The sequence below is a fragment of the Chlorocebus sabaeus genome, chromosome 28 (assembly GCF_047675955.1).
Source record: "Chlorocebus sabaeus isolate Y175 chromosome 28, mChlSab1.0.hap1, whole genome shotgun sequence".
Taxonomy (NCBI): domain Eukaryota; kingdom Metazoa; phylum Chordata; class Mammalia; order Primates; family Cercopithecidae; genus Chlorocebus; species Chlorocebus sabaeus.
In genome coordinates, this window is record NC_132931.1 from 14,802,715 (window position 1) to 14,830,679 (window position 27,965).

Sequence of the window (27,965 nt, forward strand, 5' to 3'; positions counted from 1 at the left end):
CGGCCAGGAAACGGACCACAAGCCCACCCGGAGGAGTCAGAAGAAAACGCTCCGCCGCGGGTTCTTCTTCCGGGCCGGCGGCGAGCGCTTCCGGGGCGGTGGCGAGGGAGGTGGAAGTGCAGTGTCCTGGCAGGTGGCTGCTGTAGCTGGGCGGGCCGTGGGAGGCTCCCGAGGTGAGGGCCAGGTCGGGATGGCTGCAGCGGCGGCCGGGGCCGGGAGCGGGCCCTGGGCGGCCCAGGAGAAGCAGTTCCCGCCGGCGCTGCTGAGTTTCTTCATCTACAATCCGCGCTTCGGGCCGCGCGAAGGAGAGGTATGCGGAGGGGGCGGCGCGCGGAGTCAACGGGCCCAAGGGGCGGGCGGTGTCGGTACCCCCCGGGGAGGCGGTCCTGTGGTTCTACCCACTTCGAGCGGCACAGACCTAGCCTGCGTTGTGCCAGGTGCGAGTACGGACCGGGGACTACGGCGGGGACCTGACAGCAGGCAGGGACCGCTTCAAGTCCTGGGTCGATGCTATGGAATAAAGCCCCGTCGGGTCTGTCTCCACACCCCGGGTTGAGGCTGTTTGCGCGTTGCTTTGCGTCAGTTCTGGGAAATTAAAATGGAACTTGGCTTTAAGTGGTTAGTCCCCAGCTAGAAGCGTGGAAGCAGAGTGGCAGAAGCTAGCCCTCAAGCGATGCAAGCCTGGAGGACCGTGTAAAAGTTTTCGGCCAAATGAGGAAATAAATTAATTCCGGGAGGGTGTGTGTGTGTGTGTTGTTTTTCTGAGGTGGGGACGGCGACTTTCTCAAAGGATGTGCGGAGCTGTGTTTCGTTACTAGCAAGTCACAGTTCTTTTAAAGACTGTCCAGGCTGGGCTCCGTGACTTACGCCTGTAATCCCAGCACTTTAGGAGGCCTAGATAGGAGGATTGCTTAAGGCCAGGAGTTCCAGACCAGCCTGGGCAACATAGCAAGACCCCCATCTCTTACCCGCCCCCCCCAAAGAACAATCGAAAAATGAGCCAGGCGTGGTGACACGCCCCTGTAGTTCCAGCTACTCAGGAGGCTGAGGCCAGAGGATCGCTTGAGCCCGAGTGGTTGAGGCTGCAGGGGAGCTGTAATTGTGCCGCTGCACTACAGCCTGGGCCACAGAGACCACATCTCAGAAAGAGAAAAAAAAAAAAAAACTTGTCAGTTCAAATGCCTGGGAACTGACTGGATTTAATTTTCAGGGAGCTGTGTGTCTGCAGATGTGCACACCTTTATTTCTTACAAGCATTGGTGTATTACAAATTACCACCAGGAAAGAAATCTAGAGACTGAGTTTTCATAGAAATTACCTGGTGCTACTTCAGATATAATGTGACTAACTGAATATCAAAACTGCCTTTCTGGCTGGTGGGCGGTATTTGCACATGATAAGATAATTCCTGTTTTTCTTACTATTTTTAGTAATAGAGACGAGGTCTCACTGTGTTGCCCAGGCTGGTCTTAAACTCCTGAGCTCAAGTGATCCTCCCGCCTCAGCCTCTCAAAAGTGCTAGGATTACAATTCCTGTTTTTCTAAAACGTTTTTGCTTTGTTTTGTCATTAGCATGTGTGACACAAGAGGTCGACATTGAACTTAACGTTTTCAGTAGCTAAGATGAAATGTTTATATTAATGTGCTTCTGTTTCTTCATGTTTCAGGAGGAAAATAAGATTTTATTTTATCATCCAAATGAGGTAGAAAAGAATGAAAAGATTAGAAATGTCGGATTGTGTGAAGCTATTGTACAGTTTACAAGGTAATACCTCTAAGTGTGCCTTTTAGAATTCAGTGAATTCTTAAAACTTCTGCTGGAGAATTGTCCCAAACGTATTTTTTTAACCTTTGTAGGACCTTTAGCCCATCAAAACCTGCAAAATCTTTACATACCCAGAAGAATAGACAGTTCTTCAATGAACCAGAAGAACATTTCTGGATGGTCATGGTATTTACATACACGGTGTATCTTTCTGAAATTGTACGGTGAAGTTATGGGTGATCTTTACTATTCAGTTTGGGAAAGTTCTCTGGCTGTTGCATCCAAGTAACATTAAAATAAAATTAGTTGGAATTTTAAAGTCAAGTTCTTCCTATTTGCTTTATTTGTTCTTGGGGCTGTTTTAAGAAGTTGTGTTTCTGGTGCTATAGCATGTTCAAAGTTTTTAAATTAAGGCAAAATAAAAAACATGGTATAATGAATTCATTGTTTAATTTCAGTTTATCAAACTTGGCAGGTTGTTCGGAATCCTATAATTGAAAAACAGAGTAAAGATGGAAAACCAGTTATTGAATATCAAGAGGAGGAGTTGTTGGTAATGTGTCACTATTTATCTATTTTAGATGTATTACTGAGTATGTTGAATCCTTCAATTGGTCGGATTTAAACTCGGTGGCTTTTGCGGAAGTTTATCGGGGTATATAGCAAAGGTTTATGTTTATCGTTTACATGAGCACAGTCTTTTTAAAATGTACGTGCACCCTATCTCACTAATACCTTCTACTCTTCATCTACATTGAAAGCCCTCCTAAAGTAAGGCTTACTGATTCACAAATTAGAATTTAAACACTTCTGGCTGGGAACAGTGGCTCACCCCTGTAATCCTAGTACTTTGGGAGGCCGAGGTGGGCAGATCACTTGAGGTCAGGGGTTCAAGACAAGCCTGGCCAATATGGCGGAACCCTGTCTCTACTAAAACTATAAAAATTGGCCAGGAATGGTGGCGCACACCTGTCATTCCGGCTACTCAGGAGGCTGAGGCAGGAGAATCGCCTGAACCAGGGAAGCAAAGGTTACAGTGAGCTGAGACTGCACCACTGCGCTCCAGCCTAGACAACAGAGTGAGACGCCATCTCATAAAAGAAAAAAAAAGTAAACACTTTTTTTCAGCACACAACTATTGGGGGACCAAGTTTATAAACATTATACCGTTAGGTCAAGAGTCAGTGTAGCTTTGCCATCTATCCGATAGACATTGTTTTCCCTTGAATTGAGATCTGTGCTGTGTTTTTGTGTTTGCAGGACAAGGTTTATAGTTCAGTGCTACAGCAGTGCTACAGCATGTACAAGGTAAGCCTGGCATTCATTTCGAACTGAGAGTCCGACCAGTTACCCCTATTTATAGGCTCTAGGGTTGTTTAAAGAGAACTCTTTCAATGACTGCAAAGTGACTGTGTATTTGTCTTAGAGAAGAAAATAACGAGGCCGTGGAAACAGGTAGTGAGGTTTATGCCCACATTTATTCAGCAAGTATTGAACTCCCTTCTCTCTCTCAGCCTCATAGTGGGAATGTGTCCCCACTGATGAAAAAGTGTGTCTCTGTCCTCAAGGAACATACAGAATGCAGATAATTTTATGATTTAAACATTTCTGTGAGGCAGGGCATAGTGTATCACACCTGTAATTTCAGCATTCTGGGAGGCTAAGGCGGGAGGATTGCTTGAGCTCAGGAGTTCAGGACCAGTCTAGGCAATATAGCAAGACCCCATCTCTACAAAAAATTTCTGTAAAAGTTAGTCAGGTGTCATGGTGCATGCCTGTAGTCCCAGCTACTTGGGAGGTGGGAGGATCGCTTGAGCCTGGGAGGTCGAGGCTGCAGTGAACTGTGATTGTGCCACTCCAGCCTGAGTGACAGAATGAGATTCCGTCTCAAAAAAAAAAAAAAAGGATAAAAATGGTGATTCCGTTCATTGAAAGAAAACTGAAAAATAAAAAATAAAAATTTGGGTGATATTATTTATATAAATTGAAACTTCAGGGTGAGTTGAAATTTTTGAAAGATGCCTAGAGCAATTAGGTGGTTTCATAAATAAGACAGCATCACTTAACAGTATTTTTTTTGTAACTTATATTTTTAACTCAACTTTTCTCACGTAAATATTTTTTCTGTTGAAAAGAACTGGGAGATTTAATGAGCTGAATTAATAATCTAAAGGAAAAAAAGAACTTGTTCTACTGAAAAAGTGAGCATAGGAAATTGATTTTTTTTCCTGCCGTCCTTTACCTCATAGCTTTTTAATGGAACATTTCTGAAAGCCATGGAAGACGGAGGCGTCGAGCTTCTGAAAGAAAGATTAGAGAAATTCTTCCATCGGGTAAGTACTTTGAATTTCGTTTATGACTTCAGTGAGCATTCAGCAGATTTTTAGAGAAATATGGACAGACAAGTTTGTTTCTTACGTACAAAAAACCCAGAACTTGAAAGTGGCAAAGAGCCTGAGACGGACCCTCGTAAAACTGGAGCAGCGAGGAAACGCGTGAGGCGGGCGCTCTGGACCCTCCCTCCAGCTGTAAGGCAGAGCTTCCTGCGTTCGCCCGGGGCTCTTAAAGAGTCCTGGAGTCATCGTTTGGCCTCCTTGTGTTTTACCTGCGTCTGTCCTGGGCTTACTCAACAGCCGTCTTTTGTGTGATGGATGAGTTGATAAGGAAAACGTGATTATTGGAGTCGCACATTCTTAGGGATGGGCTCTGTTCACTGAACAGGCATAAGCTGTGTCGATGCAGGAGGAGTTACTGAGTTACTGGCTGTGGGACTCGGTCAGGTGAGCCATTAGGGACATTTGTCCCAAGTGCTGTTCTTCCATTGTAATGGAATTGTGCGTATTTCACCCGACCTTGTCAAGCTCAGTTTATCTTTTTTTAAAAGGAAACAAAAAAAGAGACAGGGTCTTGTCCTGGCTGTTTTGCCCAGGCTGGTCTCAAGCGATCTTCCCTCCTCAGCCTCCCAAAGTGCTGGGGTTAAAGGCATGAGCCAACTCGCCCAGCCCAGTTTCCCTTGAAGAAACAATTCTCAATTTATTTTCTTCTGAAAATACCTTCTGTGTCTATTGTTGAGTTCAACTTTTCTCTCTAAAACAGCTTTCATAACTATTTTCGAATTTTTTGTTTCTCTGAATTACTTCTTTGTTGTTTTGTCATTTTAATGACCACAATTATCCACTCTCATATTATCTCCTGATTTCTGTTCTTGTCCTCATTTCTCTTACCCATCAACATACAGATACAACTGTTGTCCTGACTACGTATCATTTAGACCTGATTTTAGTATAAGATGGCACTCTCGGCTGGGCGTGGTGGCTCACGCCTGTAATCCCAGCACTTTGGGAGGCCAAGGCAGGCAGATCATGAGGTCATGAGTTCAAGACCAGTCTGGCCAACATGGTGAAACCTCGCCTCTACTAAAAATACAAAAAAACTAGCTGGGTGTGGTGGCGCATGCCTGTAATCCTAGCTGTTCTGGAGGCTGAGGCAGGAGAATCGCTTGAACCCAGGAGGCAGAGGTTGCAGTGAGCCAAGATCGCACCACTGTACTCCATCCTGGGCGACAGAGCAGGCTCCATCTCCGGGGGAAAGAAAGATGGCACTGTCTGTAGTATTAATGGATAGATCCCTCGTTAGGTTAATCTAATTTGAAGGGCACTACTATAAGAAATTAAATACCTTTTTTTTGTTTTTTTTTTGTTTTTTTGGTTTTTTTGAGACAGTCTGTCTCTTGTCACCCAGGCTGGAGTGCAGTGTGTGATCTTGGCTCACTGCCACCTTCATCTCCCAAGTTCAAGTGAGTCTCCTGTCTCAGCCTGCCAAGTAGTTGGGATTACAGGCTACCACGCCCGGCTAATTTTGTATTTTTAGTAGAGACAGGGATTCGCCGTGTTGGCCAGGCTGTTCTCAAACTCCTGACCTCGAATGATCTGCCTGCCTTGGCCTCCCAAAGTGCTGAAAGTGCTGGGATTACAGGCGTGAGCCACCACCCCCGGCAAAGAATGAAATACTTTAAAGTGCTAGCTGGGCACAGTGGCTCATGCTTGTATTCCTAGCGCTTTGGGACACCTAGACATGAGAATCACAGAGGCTGGAAGTTCAAGACTAGCCTGGGCAACATAGCAAGACCCTATCTATACCCAAAAAAAAAAAAAAATTTTTGGACCAGGCGCAGTGGCTCACGCCTGTAATCCCAGCACTTTGGGAGGTTGAGGCGGGTGGAATACGAGGTCAGGAGATCGAGACCATACTGGCCAACATGGTGAAACCGTGTCTCTACTAAAAAATACAAAAAATTAGCCGGGCGTGGTAGCAGGTGCCTGTAAGTTGCAGCTACTCAGGAGGCTGAGGCAGGAGAATGGTGTGAACCTGGGAGGCGGAGCTTGCAGTGAGCTGAGATTGCACCACTGCACTCCAGCCTGGGTGACAGAGTGAGACTCCATCTCAAAAAAAAAAAATTTAACTTTAAAAAGAGGTAAAACACAATACTGAATAAACATTAACTAGATATGTTTGAACTTTGTATCTTGGAATTGGTACTGAGTTCACACTCGGTTACCCATGTTTTCGCCATGGCCTCATTGTTGTGCTGTTTGCTAGTGTGTAATTGTACCATAAATACGAGTCTGACATAAGATTATTTTCAGTTATCAAGGAGCATTATATTCAGTGTACTATTAGTAAATTTTATGCCTTACTTTTTTTCCACAGTATTTGCAAACGCTACATTTGCAGTCATGTGACCTACTTGACATTTTTGGTGGAATCAGCTTCTTCCCGTTGGATAAAATGACTTATTTGAAAATCCAGTCCTTTATTAATAGAGTGGAGGAAAGCCTGAATATAGTCAAATACACTGCGTTTCTCTATAACGATCAGCTCATCTGGTAGGTACACCCCGAGGCGTGGTATTAAAAGAAGAAATTGAGATAATAAAAACAGCAGTGACTGGATTGATGGCAGGTTGTCAAACAGGAACTTGTAGGGGGAGGCTGGGTAGGAAGCATCTTCATAGATATTGTCAAAATAAAGCAGTGATTATTTAAAGCAGAACTAGGGTGATTTGGGTTAAAATTTCTAAGCAGAGGAGTTTAAAACTGGTTGCATGAAAGATGAAAGGCTGGGCGTAGTAGCTCATGCCTGTAATCTTAGCACTTTGGGAGGCCGAGTCGGGCAGATCACTTGAGGTCAGGAGTTTGAGACCAGCCTGGCCAACACGGGGAAACCCCATCTCTACTCAAAATACAAAAATTAGCCGGGCGTGGTGGCTCATGCCTGTAATGCCAGCTACTCGGGAGGCTGAGGCAGGAGAATCGCTTGAACCCAGGAGGCAGAGGTTGCAGTGAGCCAAGATGGCGCCACTACTCCAGCCTGGCGACAGAGAGAGACTCAGTCTCCAAAAAAAAAATGTTCCTGTCAAGTAAGGCTTAGGAATCCTATTTTTCTTTTGGAGATTTTTCCAAAATGACAAATGTGAGAAGCGGAATTTTTATAGCTTTTTCTTTTCTTAGAGACGGGGTTTATTGTGTTGGTTAGGCTGGTCTCAAGCTCCTGGCCTCAGCGATCCACCCGCCTCAGCCTCCCAAAGCGCTGGGATTACAGGCATGAGCCACTGCACCTGCTTTCTTTTAAAGACGCTAGAGTTCTTTTTTTTAATCCAAGAAATCCAAAGTGTTATATAAACCAGGAAATTACCTGCCATCATCAAACTGTTTGTGTCCTGCAGTAGGAACAAGGTGGTCACAAGACTGCCCAGCATACGTGACCCCTGAGAGCTGGATGGCAACCGAGGCTGCGCACTTTTGGCCTAGAGTAGGTGGACAGAAGCCATGGAGGCATAGCAGGGAGTGGCCGGCCCTCCCGCAGCTGTTCCAGGACCCTCAGGTTTTATGTTCCCATTGACTATAGCCCACTTTCTTTCTTTTTTTTTTTTTTTATTTTTTTTGAGACGGAGTCTCACTCTCTTGCCCAGGCCGGAGTACAATGGCATGATCTTGCTTGGCTCACTGCAACCTCCACCTCCTGGGTTCAAGCGATTCTCCTGCCTCAGCCTCCTGAGTAGCTGGGATTACAGGCAAGTGCCACCATGCCCAGCTGTTTTGTATTTTTAGTGGAGACGGGTTTCCCCATGTTGGCCAGGCTGGTCTTAAACTCCTGACCTCAGGTGATTTGCCTGGATTGGCCACCCAAAGTGCTGTGATTACAGGTGTGAGCCACCGCACCTGGCCTAGCCCAGGTTCTTTTTTTTTTTTTTTTTGAGACAGAGTCTCGCTCTCTCGCCCAGGCTGGAGTGCGGTGGCCGGATCTCAGCTCACTGCAAGCTCCGCCTCCCAGGTTTATGCCATTCTCCTGCCTCAGCCTCCCGAGTAGCTGGGACCACAGGTGCCCGCTACCTCCCCCGGCTAGTTTTTCGTATTTTAGTAGAGACGGGGTTTCACCGTGTTAGCCAGGATGGTCTGGATCTCCTGACCTTGTGATCCGCCCATCTCGGCCTCCCAAAGTGCTGGGATTACAGGCTTGAGCTACTGCGCCCGGCCAGCCCAGTTTCTTAATTAGGGGTGTGGCCATATTTTACTACTATAATGTGAGTTCAGCTAATAGAAAAGGCCAAACTAGTTCCCCTGAAATTTACCTTCCCTGCCAAAATCTTATGGCTCCATTTTAAGAAGAGAAACAAGTTACTATAAAGAAATTTGAATCTAGTTAATAAACAACTTGGTAGGTTTCCACATGAACTTTGTTATCTCCTAGGAAGACAACACAAATTTCTGGTGAAAACCCACCTACTTGTTTTTTTGTTCTTTGTTTTTTTTTTTTGAGATGGAGTCGCTTTCTGTTGCCCAGGCTGGAGTGCAGTGGCATGATCGATCTTGGCTTGCTGCAACCCCTGCCTCCTGGGTTCAAGCAATTCTGCCTCAGCCTCCTGAGCAGGTGGGATTACAGGTGCGTACCATAACACCCAGCTAATTTTTTTGTGGAGATGGAGTTTCACCATGTTGGCCAGGCTGGTCTCGAACTCCTGACCTCAAGTGATCCGCCTGCCTCAGCCTCCCAAAGTGCTGGGATTACAGGCATGAGCCACCATGCCCGGCCTCCACCTATTTTTTAATTTGACAAATTGTTTATGAGGCAACCTTCTGCTGTACTGACTCTGCTGTAGTTGCTTTCTGTGATACGCACACGACGTTAGTAAAGTGAAATACTGCTGTGGAATGTAGGAGATGGGAGGATAGTTGTGCTCCTGTAGCATCAGGTCTGCAGAGGGAGTGGCTCCTCCCCAGATGAAAATGACAGGAGGTGCTTGCAAGTGACATGCATCCACGGTGATAGGGAGATGTAGTGTGACAAGCCGGAATCCAGCAGCAGTGGCCCATGGCCTTGTCTCCACCGAAAAGAGAAGAGCAGCTGAGATTCTGATCTCTGGGACGGAACACAAGCCCTGCCGTGGGTGCAAACTCCTGAGAGTGAGGAAGAATGAAAGAGCAGAGGGTCCTCCAGGAGCTCATTCTGGGAGACCCTGGAGCCAGAGTGACCAGCAGCATTGGCCCTTGGAAGCCTGGAGTCACAGGACAATCTGGTGCCCAGCTCCGGGGATCCCGCTGGCATCGTCATCTTGGAATAGCATCCGAGGGGTAGAGCAGGGCACAGCTCTGGTGGCTGCACAGAACTGTTCTGTTGTCACCTCCAGTGTGCTCGTGGGGGAAAGGTCAGTCCCAGGAAGTAGCAACAAAAAGAACCTTCAAGAAAAACAGCATGTTACTCCAGTTGCGATCGCTTCCACCTGTCATCCCAGCACTCTGGGAGGCTGAGGCAGGAGGATCACCTGAGACCAGGAGTTCAAGACCAGCCTGGGCAACATAGACTGTATCTCTACAAAAAATGCAAAAAAAAATCAGCTGGGCACTGTGGTGCGCACTTGACAGTCCCAGCTACAGAGACTACAGAGGTTGAGGCCGGAGAATCACTTGAGCCCGGAAGTTTGAGGTTGCAGTGAGCTATGATAGCACCGCTGTACTCCAGCCTGGGTGACAGAGCAAGACCCTGTCGAAGAAAAAAACAGCACGTTTTGACGGAATTGCTCATTCCGAAGCTGTTATATTTAAATGCCAAGAAAGACTTTTAAACCAGGTGCCGTGGCGCATACCTATAGTCCCAGCTACTGGGGAGGAGGAGGCAGAAGGATCGCTTGAGCCAGGAGTTACTTGGAGACCAGCCTGGACAATATAATGAGGCTCTGTTGTCTCAGCCTGGACATTATATTGTCATTATGTTGTCTCAGCCTGGACAATATAATGAGGCTCTGTTGTCTCAGCCTGGACATTATATTGTCATTATGTTGTCTCAGCCTGGACAATATAATGAGGCTCTGTCTCCACCAAAAGGGGAAATAAAAGAATTTGTCACAAGCAGAGTAAATATTACCCTTATGTATTTACTTGGTATATTGTTTAGATTTTTTTTTTGGGACAGAGTCTCACTTGCTCGGTCGCCCGGGCTACAGTGTCATGGCGTGATCTCAGCTCACTTCAACCTCCGCCTCCCAGGTTCAAGCGGTTCTCATGCCTCAGTCTTCCAAATAGCTGGGATTAGAGGCGTGTGCTATCAGTCCTAGCAAAATTTTGTGTTTTTTAGTAGAGCCGGTGTTTCGCCATGTTGGCCAGGCTGGTGTTGAACTCCTGACCTCAGGTGATCTGCCCACCTTGGCCTCCCAAAACCTGCTGGGATTACAGGTGTGAGCCACCGCGCCTGGGCACCTTCAGGATATTTCAGTGATCTTGAATAGAAAACCCCCAGATCCAGCCTCACTGTCTGTCTGTCTCTCCTTTTAAAAAACTGATTCGAGTCTGATGCCTGCTAGTTTCTCTGTGCTTTCTCCACGTGCTGCTCCTTCCTGCCTCATTTCAGATCAGATGGTTTGCCTGAAAGCTTGTTTTTCTCCTTCTCTCCTTTTTCTACACCGAGATCCGGAGAATTAAAATCCATGTACATTTCTGAGACCTAGGATCACGTTCCCTGTCTACAGCACACCCATATTTTCCCGGGGGACTAGGGGAGAGAATGTGGGGTTACCGTATAACCCAGGAAGCTAAGAGACATCTGCTCCTAAAGTGAAACAGTGTGGCTTTGGAGGTTTCCTGCATAATCCTACATGGAATTCAATCAGTCCGATCCCTTGTGACTTTTTATCTCAAATGGCTTGTAAAATACAAGACTACGTAGGAGTAGCCTTTTGCAGGTCAGAATGAAGTTCCAGTGCCTGGACTCCAGTTTAACTCTTTGCCTTCCTGAACTTCGCAGTCAGGAAGTAAGCCTCTTGATATAATGTTAAAGAAAAAAGCACCAGTAGTCCCAGCTACTCAGGACGCTGAGGTGGGAGGTTCGCTTGAGCCTAGGAATCGGAGGCTGCAGCGAGCTGTGGTCACCCCACTGTAATCCAGCCTGGGCGACAGACGAGACTCATCTCTTGAAAACTGAAAAAAGATGAGGCCAGGCACAGTGGCTCACATATGTAATCCCAGCACTTTAGGAGGCTGAGGCAGGAGCACTGCTTGAGTCCAGGAGTTTGAAACCAGCCTGGTGACATAGCAAGACCCCCATCTCTACATAAAGTAGAAAAATTAGTTGGGCATGGTGGTGCACGCCTGTAGTCCCAGCTAGTCCGGAGGCTGAGATGGGAGGACGGCTTGAGCCCTGGAGGCTGAGGCTGCAGTGAGCCATGATCGCACGACTGCACCTGGCCTGGGTGACAGAGCAAGACATTGTCCCAAAGGTTTGTTTTTTTTGTTTGTTTGTTTTTTTTTTTTTTTTTAAATAAAAAATGAGCTTTATCCAGGGCTTAAATTTTTTTGGAAAAGTTTGACAAAGTATACCACGTAAATTCAGATTTACCTCAGTGCTAAGAATTATGTTTAGGAAAAAGGAAATTCATTTTGATCTCAGGTAGAAAAATAGATTGTTTTGAGTTTTATGTAGCTTTAGACTTTAAAAAGTTAGAGTTTATTCTGTGTCACTAAAAATGACTTGAGAAAAAAAATTTTTTTTTAAATGAACTTGATCACAGCAGTGGAAAGGCGGAAGACAATTCCAAAACGTTTAACCTAGTGCTTTTCTGATGTTCCAGGAGTGGATTAGAACAAGACGACATGAGAATTTTATACAAATACCTTACCACCTCCCTTTTTCCAAGGCACATGGAGCCTGAGGTACGATGGGGACCGTAGCTGCACACACTTACTCACATCCAGGGACACGGGGGGGCGGGTGGAGTGCGATGGTGGTGCGTGAGAGCGTTTCTGATCATTGCTGATGGATATTTTGATTTAGTGTGATATTTATGTCGTTGTGTATCAGTTAGCACAGAAAACCACATGCAGCTCTCCTCCAGTGTGTGACATTCCGATGTGACGCAGGAAGCATCGTTTCATGTGTGTGTGTGTGTTGGTTTTGTGTGTTTTTGTTTGTTTGTTTTTTGAGACGGAGTCTCGAACTTTTGCCCGGGATGGAGAGGTTCAAGCGACTCTCCTTGCCTCGGCCTTACAAGTAGCTGGGATTTACAGGCGCCCGCCACCACGCCCAGCTAATTTTTTTTGTATTTTTAGTAGAGATGGGTTTCACCATGTTGGCCAGGCTGGTCTCGAACTCCTGACCTTGTGATCTGCCCACCTTGGCCACCCAAAGTGCTGGGATTATAGGCATTAGCCACCGCCCCCAGTCCAGAAAGCATGTTTTTAAGAGGAGTAGAGGAAAAATTGGATTTTATTTTATTTTTAATTTATATATTTTATTTATTTATTGAGACAGAGTTTTGTTCTTGTCGCCCAGGCTGGAGTGCAATGGTGCAATCTCCGCTCACTGCAACTTCCACCTCTTGGATTCAAACAATTCTCCTGCCTCAGGCTCCCAAGTAGCTGAGATTACAGGCGTCCGCCACCACGCCCAGCTAATTTTTGTATTTTTAGTAGAGACGGGGTTCCACCATGTTGGCCAGGCTGGTCTTGAACTCCTGATCTCAGGTGATTGACCTGCCTCAGCCTCCCAAAGTGCTGTGATTACAGGTGTGAGCTGCCACTCCTGGCCGAAAAACTGGATTTTAGATCAGGTTCTAAAATCAGGTTTAGATCAGGTTAAAATGCCAGTGTCTTCCCCTCTGTCAACATGAGACCTAATTTTCAATAGATGTTTTACTGCCGACCTGGCTTTCCACTCTAGTACTGAATTTCCCGGTTTTCCCAGAGAACTTGTAAATGATACCGCTATGTTCTCCCGAAAGTATTTTCAGAGCTTAACACACAAAAATCATTTGGCTCAGCTGAACTCTCTCTCTCCGCTTGTTCGTTCCCTCCCTCTTGTCCTCCCTCTCCAGTGTTTTTTTTGTTTGTTTGTTTGTTTGTTTTTTAGAGACAAGGTCTATCTGTGTTGACTTAGCTGGTCTCAAACTCCTGGGCTCAAGCAGTCCTTCCACCTCAGCCTCCCAAGTAGCTGAGACTACATGTGTATGCCACCACACCTGGCTATGTTTTTTTGTAGAGATGGGATCTTGCCATATTGCCCAGGCTGGTCTCAAAACCCCTGGGCTCAAGTAATCTGCCTGCCTCGGCCTCCCAAAGTGCTGGGATTATAGGCATGAGCCACCTCACCTGGCCAAAACTTGAAAACCTAGCCGGGTGTGGTCACACATGCCTGTATCTTGAGGCTGAGGTGGGAGGATTGCTTGAGCTCAGGAGTTCAAGGCTACAGTGAGTCATTATCATGCCGCACTGCATTCCAGCCTGGGCAACAGAACAAGATCCTGTCTCTAAAAGAAAAAGACAAATGGCGTGGAACCAACTAGTAGAGAATGAATGCTGTTTTTCAAAGCTTGGAAAATAAATAAAAAGTCTGATAAGTCATTCTCAACCTTAAATTTATTTGCAGTTAGCAGGAAGGGATTCTCCAATCAGAGCAGAAATGCCAGGAAATCTTCAGCACTATGGAAGGTAGGACTTCTGTTCTTTGATTTATGATACTGGCTTTTCTTTCTTCCTTTTCCTTTCTTTTTTTTCTTGACTCAGAGTCTGGCTGTGGTACCCAGCCTGGAGTGCAGTGGCAAGATCTCGGCTCACTGCAACCTCTGCCTCCCAGGCTCAAGCGATTCTCATGCCTCAGCCTCCCCAGTAGCTGGAACTACAGGCACAAGCCACTATGCCTGGCTAATTCATTTTGTGTTTTTAGTAGAGATGTGGTTTCATCATGTTGGCCTGGCTGGTCTTGAACTCCTAACTTCAAGTGATCTACCTGCCTTGGCCTCCCAAAGTGCTGGGATTACAGGTGTGAGCCACCATGCCTGGCCTGTTATCTTTTTGGTAAAGATAATATGGACGTTGAAATATCTTTGTGCCATCTGATTGACAGTAATCAACAAAGGAAAGTTTATTGTTTCTAGTGAGTTAAAACTTACTTTAGCATATCCTTTTTTTTTATTCGATGGAGTGTCTGTCGCCCAGGCTGGAGTGTGGAGTGCAGTGGCACGACCTCAGCTCACTACAGCCTCCGCCTCCCGGGTTTAAGCAATTCCCCTGCCTCAGCCTCTCGAGTGGCTGGGATTGCAGATGCCCACCACCAGGCCCAACTAATTTTTGTGTTTTTAGTAGAGATGAGGTTTTGCCATGTTAGCCAGGCTGGTCTTGAACTCCTGACTTCAGGTGATCCACCCACCTCAGCCTCCCAAAGTGCTGGGATTATAGGCGTGAGCCACCATGCCCGGCCAGCATATTCTGATACGGTGTTATCCAGATAGCACCTGGCATCGAAAGCAACCGGTGAATATTAAGCAGGGATGTGTTCTGTTTCTAGATTCCTGATTCTAATTCACCTCATTGAATCAAGTCATGTCTGTTCTTGCTTTTAAGATTTCTTACCGGACCCTTGAACCTTAATGATCCAGATGCAAAATGCAGATTCCCCAAAATTTTTGTAAATACAGATGACGCTTATGAAGAGCTCCATTTAATTGTTTATAAGGTAACAACTTTTTTCCCTCCAGCGTTACTGATTAGTACTGAAGTCGATCTTTCTTGTACGTGTACACGAGTGCGTATGCAAACCTCTTAAATGTTTCTTGGAAAAGATGTTGGAAGTTCTGATTATGGTAAAACTCAAAATGGGTGTTCCTCTAGAGTAATAAGTTTATTTTCAGCTCCTTTTAAACAGTTTTGTTATTAGTGAAAGAGGAACTGTTTAAGATGGTGATTCATAAACGTGTGAAGTCCCACGTGCTCTCAAACCAAAGGCTGTCAGAGGTTAGTGCTGCCTGTTCTCGAAATGGCTCCGGATGGAGGCCATGGCCACGTGTCTGCATGTTGCTTTTGCTCTGATTTTAAGGCTATGGGCTTGCTAATTCCATAAGGATCGTATTTGTTTCTGTCAGGACATCATCTTGTAAGGATATATACTCAGGTTGTGTTTCTAATTAAAGGCAGTTTTTGATTCAAGAAAGAAGTCGACCATGCGTATGTGCTTCTCTTCTTTCCTGCCTGAGGCTGCGGAGAAATTTTTATTCATAAAGGCTCAGAAATGGTGCTGTTGGGGAACAGGAAGGAGCGGGGTGTGTCAGGATGAGGGAGTCCTGTCCCTCTCTGGAAGGTAGACGGGACTTGTCAGCCACGCCTGATGGAGGGCGGTGCCGGAACAGACCTGGAATACGAGTGGCAACCCTGTGCTAAGGCAAAGGACCCACAGCCCTGCGGAAGCCCAGAGAAGCTCCTGACTTGGAGGAGGGGTCACCTGAGTTGTCAGAGTGGGGACTGGGCCTGGAAAGGTGGGGAAGTGAAGTAAAGTATGGCAGAGAGGCCAGTCAGCCTCCCCTTCCCCCATCCTTGCACATACAGTCCCGTGGCTGAGCATCCATCCCTGGGTGACAAGTGAGGGTCTGTTTAAAGAAAGGAAACAGTCTGAAGAGACCCTGAGTAGCTAACGTGGATGTCTGCCCCTGAGAATGAGGCCCTGCTCATTCTGGCATTTCTGTCTCCCAGACGGAACTGAGACCATCCTCCACTCAGAGTGAAGCCTGGTGAGCCTTCTCGTTCCTTCATTGTTAAATATGGCTGCAAAAACAAAACTAGAGGTCTCAAAAGAAACCAAAATGATTCCGAGGACAGACAAGAACTTTAAAAAATTAGTATCCACTAATTAGAAGAGTTGTATCTATTAATATAAAATGGAAATGGGCCAGGTGCAGTCCCAGCACTTTGGAAGGCCAAGGTGGATCACTTGAGGCCAGGAGTTGGAGGCCAGCCTGGGCAACATAGTAAGACCCTGTGTCGAAGAAAAATGTTTAATTAGCCAGGCATGGTAGTGCTCATCTGTAGTCCCAGCTGCTCAGGAGGCTGAGGCAGGAGAACCACTTGAGCCCAAGAGTTGGAGGCCGTAGTGAGCTATGATCACACCACTGCATTCTAGCCTGGGTGACAGAGTGAAACCCTGTCTCAAAAATAATGAAACTGGCATCAACAGTTTCATATCTAGCACCAGACATTATGTGACAGTGGAAGAGAGATTTTCAGAGTTCTGGGAGAAAATGAATTTGAGCATAGAGTTCTTTGCCACGCCAAGCTGTCAACCACAGATGAGACAAAAGACATTAGCACAGGCACGGTGGCTCACCCCTTTAATCCCAACACTTTGGGAGGCCAAAGTGGGCGGATCACCTGAGGTCTGGAGTTCGAGACTAGCCTGGCCAACATGGGGAAACCCTGTCTCTACTAAAAATACAAAAAATTAGCTGGGCATGGTGGCACACGCCTGTAATCCCAGCTACTCTGGAGGCTGAGGCAGGAGAATCACTTGTACCCGGGAGGCGGAGGTTGCAGTGAGCTGAGATTACGCCACTGCACTCCAGTCTGGGCAACAGAGCAAGACTCTGTCTCAAAAAAAAAACATTAAACATGAAAAGCCTCAAAAAGTTTACCCTCACGCACCCTTCCTCAGGGTGTCACACAGGGTCATCTGTCAGCAGAATAAGTGAACAAACCAGGAAAGAACAGTTGGGAATCCAGAGCAGTAGTTCTCATGCATGAGACGGTACAAGGAAATCTTGGGGTGATCAGGCTCTTAAGGTCTGCTGGCAACACCCCACCTCCAGCAGCTCCATGACCGAGCAGGAGGAGGGAGGGCTCCAGGGTTCAAGCCTCCAAAATAAAAAGATGTTTCGTTCATCACGTGGTGTGCTTGAGAGAGTCAAAGTTGGGCTGTGCCAGAGGCAGGGAAGGGGAGATTCCAGGAAGAGCCTACAGAAAGATGTGGTCGAAAAAGCAAACCAAAATGTTGGAGGTGTAATTTAGAGCAGGAATTGGAGTAGGAAGAATGTCCATTTGTGGATCAGGCGAAAATTCGAGACCCCATCTCAAGAAAAAAATCATTCCCCTTTGAATGACCCAGGTAATGACTCTGAAATCTCCATAAGCCTGGTGTGTAATATGCTGTTCATTGCATTTCTGTTTTTAAAGTCAATCTATAGACATAATTTGGGGTGTGATAATGGGATTGTGGCTGTGTTAAAGGGTCCTTAATCTTTTTCTTAATGACTTTGAGATACAGTGCACGTACTGTACAACTCACCCTTGTACACTTAAAATGTACAATTTAGTGATTTCTAGTTGCAAAGTTCATGAGTCTCCAAGACCATCCTCACTTCTGACACCAGCTGGGAGTTTGGGAGTCCCCATGACCACCTTTAGGGTAAGAGTTCACTAGAAGTACCTCAGGACTCAGAAAAGGCTTTCTACAGCAGTACGCCCGAGCCAAAGGCCATGTGTTCCAGAACCCCCAGGGGTGCCTGAAACCAGGGACAGTACCAAACCCTGTACATACTGTGTTTTTCCTGTACATACATGCCTGCGATAATGTTTCATTTATACATATTCAGTATAGTAAGAGATGAATAGCAATAATAAGGCTGGGCACAGTGCTCACACCTGTAACCCCAGCACTTGAGGCTGAGGCAGGTGGATCACTTGAGGCCAGGAACTTGAGACCAACCTGGCCAGCATGGTGAAACCCTGCCTCTACTACAAATATAAAACTCAGCCAGGCATGATGGCATGCACATGTAATCCGAGTTACTCAGGAGGCTGAGTCAGGAGAATCGCTTGAACCTGGGAGGCGGAGGTTGCAGTGAACCAAGATAGTGCCATTGTACTCCAGCCTGGACAACAGAGTGAGACCCCATCTCACAAAAAGTGATAGTAATCATGATTGGACAATAACAATACACTGCAATAAAAGTAATGAGAATGTGGTTTGCTTCCCCCTTACCGCAGTATTTTATTACACTGTCCCTCACGTGACCGAAACCATGGGAAGCAAAACCAGGGATAAGGAAGAATGTATGCACAGCTGTGGTTTATTACGGTGAAGGAAGAATACAGGTTAAAATCAGCCCGGGTAAGAGGCACATGGGGCAGGGCCCAGGAGCCACCAATGGAAGGACCAGGAGTCCTTCCATTTGCTTTAGGTTTGTTTGGTTTTTTGGTTTTTGGTTTTTGGTTTTGAGATGGAGTCCCGCTCCGGTGTGAGCTTCCGGCTGTCCTCTCCCGCTGGGGTCATGCGGACAGCACAGTGCCTGTTTCCCCATCGAGGATGTATGGCAGTCTCTATGGAGTGCTGCCATCCAGGGAAGCTCACCTGAGCCTCGAGATCCCGAGTTTTTACTGGGGATTGGCCACAGAAACACAGCTGGCCCCGTGTGGCCGGCCTTAGTCTCCAGCCCTCCAGAGGTGGAGCGGGTGCTGTATGGGCTTGGGCTGTAAGGGATATTGGCCTGTAGTTTTGTTTTCTTGTGATATCTTTGGGCAATGCTGGCCCAACAGAATGTGTTGGGAAGTGTTCCCTCCTATTTTTTTGGAAGACAGTGAAGCACTGGTGTTAATTCCTCTTTACGTGTTTCATAGAATTCACAGTCAAGCTCTCTGCATCTGGGCTTTTCTTTGTGGGAAGTTTTAAAGTTAATTAACTGTGCGTAGCGTTCCATTATTGGAACACTAAGCTTGTGGGAGTTATTTATATCCTGCTGAAGGTCATCGCCAAGGTCTCATTTTTCACAGAAAAGATTTACAACCTTCAGCATAAATAAGTTAATTTCTTTACTTGTTAGAGGTTTGATTTTGTTTCTTCTTGAGTCAGCTTTGGTAGTTTGTGTCTTTCTAGGAATTTGTCCGCTTCAATTTGATTTGATTTGTCGGCATGTGGGTTTTCATGGTATTACAGGTAAAGCTGGATACCCCTTCATTTTTCCTGTAAAGTCAGTAGTGATGTCTCCTCTTTCATTCCTGGTTTTAGTAATTTGAGTCTTCTCTGTTTGTTTCTTGTTCTACAGTCTAGCTGAAGGTTCTTCATATTTCTGGAATCTTCACAAGAAAAAAGGAAAAGGTTTTCAATGTTGGTCTTTTCACAGAACTCACTTTTGGTTTCATTTATTTTCTCTATGATTTTTCTCTGTCGAGTTTGTTTCTGCTCTCACCTGTTAGTATTTCCTTCCATTTGCTTTAGGTTTTTTTTTTTTTTTTTTTTTTTTGAGACAGTCCCACTCTGTCACCCAGGCTGGAGTGCACTGGCACAATCTCGGCTCACTGCAACCTCTGCCTCCTAGGTTCACACGATTCTCTTGCCTCAGCCTCCTGAGTAGCTGGGATTATAGGTGCACACCAACACGCCCGGCTAATTTTTTTGTACTTTTAGTAGAGACAGGGTTTCACCATGTTAGGCTGGTCTCAAACTCCTGACCTCAGGTGATCCACAAGCCTCGGCCTCCCAAAGTGCTGGGATTACAGGTGTGAGCCACCGCACCCAGCCCCACTTGCTTTAGGTTTAGTTGACTCCTTTGTCCAGGATCTTAAGACAAAAGGTCAGGTCACTGATTTGAGATCTTTCATCTCTGAGACAGGATCTCGCTCTCGGAAGTGGGAAGAGGTACTGGGGCAGGTGGGAATGTGATTTCAGGAGCGGAGGCCTGTGGCTGGTGGAAGGCGGCCAGCGGAGGAAATAGAATGGCTGTAAACCATAGAGGAGGAGGGGGGAAGGCAGATGAGGGGTCACACACGTCACGACATGAGCAGGAAATACGATGTCTAAAGAGGATACCTAAAGAGTTAGGATAAGCCCGTTGTCTAATAACAGTTTAAAGTGGTTGCCGGGGAGGAGAGCTCAGAGAAGGAAGTCTGTGGCTTTCATCGTCAGGCTTGATAGGCTTGATGTTCTTTTGAGCCTTTTTTTTTTTTTTTGGAGACAGAGTCTCGCTCTGTCGCCCAGGCTGGAGTGCAGTGGCGGGATCTTGGCTCACTGCAAGCTCTGCCTCCCGGGTTCATGCCATTCTCCTGCCTCAGCCTCCTGAGTAGCTGGGACTACAGGCACCCACCACCATGCCCGGCTAGTTTTTTGTATTTTTAGTAGAGACGGGATTTACTATGTTAGCCAGGATGATCTCGATCTCCTGACCTCGTGATCTGCCCGTCTCGGCCTCCGAAAGTGCTGGGATTGCAGGCGTGAGCCGCCGCGCCCGGCCTGCTGAGCCTTTTTTAACCATGATTGCTTGGATCAATGTTAAACATTTTTGGTTATCTGTGGTCCTGCTTGTTGTAGGTTGCTATGTCTATGTCATCACATAATTATTTGCTATAATAAAGTGAGACAAGGTGATATCCATTTATTGTCTTTGTAAACTTGTGTCAGTGGAAATCATCACAGAATAATTGACACTTTCTGCCAATTCTCTCTCTGGAATATACACAGAGAGACGAAAACCGTGAGCCCCTAAGTCCCCATCACACAAGTGAATAAGATTCTGGTTTTGTTGCCTCTCCGTGTTGTGTTGTTGGGTTTGCAAGAGCATTTTAAGTCCTCACGTCAGTCACGGACACTTCCCTGTGCTCTCTGAGGAGGACGTCTGTGGTCACCTCCCCACAGGCACTGTCACACCTGACAAGGTGCACAGCGCTCCCGTCGCATCACGGAATGGGCAGCCTGTGTCCAGATGGCTCTGGTTGACTGAAAAACATCTTTTTACCATTGATTTGTCCCCGTCGACTTTGAACAGATTGTGATTATATGAAAGTCTCCTTTTTTCTACCGTTTCATAACCTTAGGTTTGTTCTCTTCCCAGGCCATGAGTGCGGCTGTGTGCTTTATGATCGACGGTGGGTACGCGCCTTCGTCTCATTTCAGCCTGACTAGGCTTTTTGTACTTTGCTGCGTCCTGTTCTTAAATGATAAATATGTTTTGGGGATTTCAGTTGTTTGGGGGTTTTTTGTTTGAGACGGGGTTTCACTCTTGGAGCGCAATGGCACGATCGTAGCTCACTGTAGCCTCGACCTCCTGCGTTCAAGTGATCTTCCCATCTGAGCCCCCCAGGTCACTGGGACCTGCCAGCCCACACGGCTGCACCCAGCTAATGTTGTTGTTGTTTAGACAGGGTCTCGCTGTGTTGCCCAGGCTAGTGTCAAACTCCTGGGCTCAAGTGATCCCCCCACCTTAGCCTCCCAAAGTGCTGGGATTTCGGGTGGGAACCCCCACACCCAGCCCATTAAATGATACATGTGTTGTCGTCAGCAATGTAGAAGCACAGAGAGGAGCCTGTTCCCCATCTGGGATCCCCCTGGCTCCTGAACTAGCCATTGCTCGTATTTTTTAAGTCCTAGTCGTCCCACTTGTCAGCAGAATGTGGGCATCTTTCTGTGCCCCGCCACGCGAGCTGGAGACAGCAGTGGTACCTCTCCCGGGGGGCTCTGAGGATTGAATGAGGTCATGTGTGTGAAGCACCAAACAGCACCTGGCCCGTGAGTGCTGTGTAATGTTTGTTAAATAAACACACGACCTTCTGAGGCGTTTCTGGGGTCGGCAGCCGTTTACCACCCCACAGGGTGCACCTCAGTCACCTTTGCACAGTAAGAGGTCTTTGCCTTTTTCCATCTGAAACGTAACCGGTTTTCCATCTTGTTTCTCTTGTATTTGAGGAGCAGGAGGGGCCTGAGCGTTTCATCGTTTGCTTTCCCAGATCAGTGACGTTTTCGTTTGAATACAGTTGTTCAGCATCGGACAGTCCCGTGAATCTTACCGGTTTGTTTTGTCATGACTTGCCAGCCTCTATCCAGCCAACACTGGATTTTTGCCGAAGACTGGACAGCGTCGTCGGGCCCCAGCTCACGGTGCTGGCCTCTGACATCTGCGAGCAGTTTAACATCAACAAGAGGATGTCTGGGTTTGTACTTTGCTTTCTGTTCACGTTCACGCATTGAGCGGCTTTTAAAACACGCGTAGTTTTCCTTACAGATGTGGGTGGTGGTAACAGTCCTGTGCTCTCGTGGAATCTAGAGAATGGTGATACGTGCCATTCAGGCCTGTCGGAAAGGGTCCTGGGGAAGCCGACCTGAGTTTTTCTGCCCTGTAATGGCAGCTGGGGCTGGGTCTTCTGTTAAATACCTTCCCTCAGCTCCCCGCTGATTGGAACATCCCATTTCACTGGCCCAGATGGTTACGTTCACATAGGCAGTAGTCAGCATGGTTTTGGTGTGCACAGACTGAAAGCAATTTGCCTCTCGTGTGAAAATGTGTAGGGGAAACTGGCTGGGATGTGGGGCATTGGGCCTGGGTACTCAATGTGGCGGCCTGAAGGGTCTACACTGAGTGGGAGAGGCAGGATTTGCTCCTCCAACTCTCTAGACACTGAAACATCCTTGAATTCTTCCTCCCTAGCTTTTGAGACAAAGTCTCACTCTGTCACCCAGGCTGGAGTATGCAGTGGCCTGATCTCAGCTCACTGCAGCCTCCGCCTCCCAGGTTCAAGCGATTCTCATGCCTCAGCCTCTCGAGTAGCTGGGATTATAGGCGTGTACCACCATGCCGGGCTAATTTTTATATTTTTAGTAGAGACGGGGTTTCACTGTGTTGGCCAGGTTGGTCTTGACCTCAAGTGATCCACCCGCCTCAGCCTCCCAAAGTGCTGGGATTACAGGTGTGAGCCACCGCACCCAGCCTTCCCTATCTTTTCTCAATATAAAATAGTTATTATAAAGTAAAAAGTGAGGTCATGGAAAGCCCTTTGCGAAGTTGAGTCCTGCTTTTAAATGGGCTCTCTACACCTTTGAAAAGTTACTAAAATGCTGTGCATTTCGGCATAAGCTCATGTTCTTAGTGTTCATACTTTTTTTGGGTTTTCTTTGAGACAGAGTCTCACTCGGTCACCCAGGCTGGAGTGCAATGGCATGATCTCGGCTCACTGCAACCTCCGCCCTCCCAGGTTCAAGCGATTCTCCTGCCTCAGCCTCCTGAGTAGCTGGATGCCATCATGCGTGGCTAATTTTTGTATTTTTGTAGAGATGGGGTTTTACCGTGTTGGTCAGGCTGGTCTCGAACTCCTGATCTTGTGATCCGCCCGCCTCAGCCTCCCGAAGTGCTGAGATTATAGGTGTGAGCCACCGCGCCCGGCCCATATGTTATTTCTGTGTGGTCTTGTATAAGCGTGGGCCTCTGAGAGTGCAGAAGCGAGCGAAGGTGAAAGCACATGTAGATTTTGGTGTGTGGATTACTGCTGTCAACAGCTTACATCTTCGTTGGTTTTTGCTTGTTTTTGTTTTTTGAGACAGAGTTTCTTTCACTCTTTCACCCAGGCTAGAGTGTGGTGGCACGATCTCAGCTCACCGCAACCTCCAGCCCCTGAGTTCAAGCAATTCTCCTGCCTCAGCCTCCCAAGTAGCCGGGACTACAGGCAGGTGCCACCATGCCCAGCTCATTTTTGTATTTTTTAGTAGAGATGGGGTTTTGCCATGTTGACCAGGCTGGTCTTGAACTCCTGACCTCAGGTGATCCACCCACCTCGACCTTCCAAAGTGCTGGGATTACAGGCATGAGCCACCGCCCCTGGCCAGTAGCTTACATGTTGACAGTGCTGCTGAATCATTAAATTCTTTGACCATAAAAATACCAGGTTTTCCTTTGTGAAGGAGGCATAAGTGAGTTAAATCGATTTGGATCATGCAGGTTATCAACTAACAGATGGAAAGTGACAACTGTAGTGACCACAGAGAACGCGTCACCTGTTCTTTTTTTTGTGTGGGTTTTTTTGGAGACAGGGTCTCCTGCTGTTGCCCAGGCTGGAGTGCAGTGGCGCAATCATGCCTCACTGCAGCCTTGACCTCCCAGGCTCTAAGTGATCCTCCCACCTCAGCCACCCGGCTGTAGAGCTAGGACTACAGGTGTGCGCCACCACGCCTGGCTAATTTTTGTATTTTTTGGTAGAGACGGGGTTTCGCCGTGTTGCCCCGCTGGTCTTGAACTACTAGGCTCAGGCAATCCTCCTTCCTTGGCCTCCCAAAATGCTGGGATTACGGGCGTGAGCCACCGCTCCTGGCCCCACAGAGTGTTTTGAGGATAGAAGCTTATACCCGGTTTAAGTTCCTTGTCTATGCAGACGACTAAATTTGCAACTGTTTCCAGTTTTTCTTGTCATTATACTTTCCTTAGCCTTAGGGAGCTACTGAAAACAAAATCTGGTTTTATAAGAAGTTTCTTTTCACGTTCCTGGAAACTAAATCCTCCACTTTCTTTCTTTGCCTAGATGTAGAGTATTTCAGTAGTACCCCACTTGTTCGGAGGTCGGATTTCCGGCACCCCCAGCCCTCCAGAACATAGCTGCTAACCCCAAAGCAAGCAGAGGCGGCTTCTGAGCCCAGGGGCGGGGCTGTGCTCAGGCTCCATCCCAGGCCCCAGGGTGTGCAGTGAGGGTGCAGTGAGGGGAGGGGAGGGGCCCTGGGAGGGGGTGAGTCTCAGCTTTTCCCACTAGGTCCCCGAGGAGGTCACAGACGCTGACCTGGGAGGCAGTGTCACAGCATTGCCTAGTCAGTTTAGGACATAAAAAGGTGTATCCCATTTAAAATGTTCATTAGACTGCAGTGGAAAAGGCGACTGCGTTTTACAGTGATTTCCACTGGGGATGATAGGAGGAAAAGCTTTGTTACATACATAGTGTCGTAGGCTTCAGTCACGAGGCAGGTTCATTTCCACAGGACGCTTCTTCCCCGCACTGGGGGAGGAATGAGATGTTACTCTCCCAACTCAGCGGTCAGCAGCCTTTTTCGGTAAAGGACCAAATAAGAAGCATTTCGGACGTCCCGGGCTGTATGTAGATGTATGTGTTACAACTACTCAACTGTCATTTTGGTGGGAAAGCAGACAACACATGAACGTGTGGCAATGGCGATACTCCCATGAAACTTTTAGAAAAAGAGGGCCGGGCGCGGGCACTCATGCCTGTAATCCCTGCACTTTGGGAGGCCGGGGCGGGCGGATCACAAGGTCAGGAGATCGAGACCATCCTGGCCAACATAGTGAAACCCCGTCTCTACTAAAAATACAAAACTTAGCTGGGCGTGGTGGCGCATGCCTGTAATCCCAGCTACTCAGGAGGCTGAGGCAGGAGAATTGCTTGAACCCGGGAGGTGGAGATTGCAGTGAGCCGAGATTGTGTCACTGCACTCCAGCCTGGGTGACAGTGAGACTCCATCTCAAAAAAATTTTATAAAAATAATCTAGTTGTATCGTTTGGTTATATCCATCCAGGGTATTACCGTCTTTGTGACATGTTTGTACAGGTCTGAGAAAGAACCCCAGTTTAAGTTTATTTACTTCAACCACATGAATCTGGCCGAGAAGAGCACAGTTCACATGAGGAAAACGCCCAGTGTGTCACTCACTTCCGTGCACCCGGATTTAATGAAGATTCTCGGTGACATCAACAGTGACTTCACCAGGTGATTCCAGCCACTTCTCCAATCAGGTGTCCCCTTTCTAAGAAAAAAGACACGGAAAGTCCCTTCAAAGCCAAATGACTCAGAGCCCTTTCCATGGGGTTCAAGCTTGAACCACCTTCATGGGCGCCACTTCCAGACACACACTTGGGAGCCCCTAAGTCACCGGTTCCCTCGCCCAGGACTCCCTGAGCCTTTTAAATGCCATGTGCGCCCGTTCCATTTCCTGTTCTCGTTTTGGAATGCTTGCTTTCCCCGTCTAGCCATGTGAATAACGAACGGCGCGTTCTGAACTCTCCTCTTGCAGAGTGGATGAGGATGAGGAGATCATCGTGAAGGCCATGAGTGATTACTGGGTTGTTGGAAAGAAGTCTGATCGGCGGGAGCTCTATGTTATTTTGAATCAAAAAAATGCAAACCTGATTGAAGTAAACGGTAAGTAGGATTTGGTGTTTCAGGAGAATTTTAATGCTGCTGATATGGAAAAGTTGTTTTTTCACTGTATTAAACCTGGTTAAAAAATAGAAACATGAGAAATAGAACAAATCATGTCTGCTGAGATTGTAAGCAGGTGCCTTTACTCAACATTTGGTCCCTTTTCTCTTCCTTGGAAAACTGACAGGACTTTCCTGTAGCACAGGAAACTTGACAATGGCCCAAAGAAAATTATTTTCTACAATGCTAAAAAAAAAAAAAAAAAAAAGTAACTTTACTGTGTATTAAGAAATGTCCCCTTTTTGGAGACAGGGTCTCACTTTGTCACACAGGCTGGAGTGCAATGGTGCAATCATAGCTCACCACAGCCTCCAACTCCTAGGCTCAAGCAGTCCTCCCACCTCAGCCTCTCGAGTAGCTGAGCCCACAGGCATGTATCACCATACCTGGATAACAACAGAGTCTTGCTCTGTTGCCCAGGCTGGGCTCAAACTCCAGGCCTCAAGCGATCCTCCGGCTTCCCAAAGAGCTGGGATTATAGGCAGGAGCCACCTTGCCCAGCCCCAAATGTCCTTTTTTAATATCCTGTGATATAAATGTATCTTTTGTAGGGAGAAGCTGCCAGGTTCATGTGGCCGTTTACAATGATCCCTCTGAACACCGGCAGAATGATAAGGCATTTTCTCCTGCCTGCCCTCCCGCCAAAGCGGCCAGCCATGCCCACCGCACGGGGTGACCCGGCAGCTGCTCTGCTGACAGCTCGGCTGCCCTGGAGAGAGGGGACCTCGCCTCGGCAGAGCTGCCCCCTTGGGCAATGCCCCATATGTACACTGTGTGGAAATTCAGTGTAAGCGTCTTTTTTTTCCCCTTGTATCTTCTCAGGCATACTAAATTTTTCTATTATTAACACTTGTATTAGTAATTGTGTGCATTAGAAACATCACTTAATACAAGCCTGATCTAAACTGAATTCGATAAGATCAAAATCCTGACACGTCTGCAGGGCGCTGGGTCTGCAGCTCAGGGTCACTGTCAGTTTCTGTTGTTCCATCAGTTCTCCCAGGATGACGACAGCGCCAGCCTTGTGCTTCTAACCCCCTCCCCCGGGTGTCCTGGGCACTTTGCTTGCAGTTCCTCAGGCCCCGGGCAGCAGTGTTATATGCTCAGAACTACTGAGGCCTGGTCGGTTTCTTAGGTGGTTTTCTCCCCTCTTGTTAACATTTCTTGGCTGGGCACAGTGGTTCATGCCTGCAGTCCAGCACTTTGGGAGGCCAAGGTGGGCGGATCACCTAAGGTTAGCAGTTCAAGACCAGCCTGGCGAAACCCTGTCTCTACCCAAAAATACACAAATTAGCCGGGCGTGATGGTGTGCAACTGTCGTCCCCGCTACTTGGGAGGTGGAGGCTGCAGTGAGCCAAGATCACACCAGATCACACCACTACACTCCAGCCTGGGTGACAGAGCAAAACTCTGTCTCAAAAAAAAAAAAAGGTTCTTGCCTAGTCTTCTGGGATGTAAGGTCAAAATCAATGCAAATATCTATTCCTAATTTTACCCAAGAAGAATTGAATTATATGTCACATAACCTTTGAAGTGAGCGCCTCGTCCTTCCTCACTGTTGTCTGTCCTTTTTGCAGAAGAGGTCAAGAAACTCTGTGCAACGCAGTTCAACAACATCTTCTTCTTGGATTGACTGATGATGGCTCACCGAAAGCGTATTTAAAAGACACTCGGCAAACATTTGGTCATATACAAGTTACTGGTCATACGACGGACTACATTCAGGACAAGGGAAAAGCAATACCTGCTTGGAAGACTCACATTTCTACTCGGTCTCCTGCTCTCTTGAGGTTTTTAGATTTTAAATATTTATGTGGAATTAATTAAAGGTAGTTGACTCTATCATTCCATTCTTTTGACATTATGTGAATATTTTACTGGAAAATAAGATTAATAAATTGTTAAAGTTTTTAAAATTCTGGTTTTATGTTGA

General features: G+C 47.0%; 1 protein-coding gene across 1 annotated transcript; it reads left to right on the plus strand.

Annotated features, from left to right (window-relative positions):
* The first annotated feature begins 92 nt into the window (after positions 1-92).
* On the plus strand, positions 93-27,948 carry LOC103247663 (vacuolar fusion protein CCZ1 homolog B). Its single transcript, XM_037995476.2, has 15 exons — positions 93-310; positions 1,668-1,765; positions 1,858-1,951; positions 2,241-2,318; positions 3,026-3,073; positions 4,015-4,098; positions 6,476-6,651; positions 11,886-11,967; positions 13,679-13,740; positions 14,653-14,764; positions 20,898-20,931; positions 21,876-21,993; positions 25,382-25,540; positions 25,845-25,972; positions 27,610-27,948. Exons 1-15 carry the CDS (start codon positions 191-193, stop codon positions 27,663-27,665), a joined length of 1,449 nt encoding a protein of 482 aa, XP_037851404.2. The 5' UTR covers positions 93-190; the 3' UTR covers positions 27,666-27,948.
* Positions 27,949-27,965: the final 17 nt, after the last annotated feature.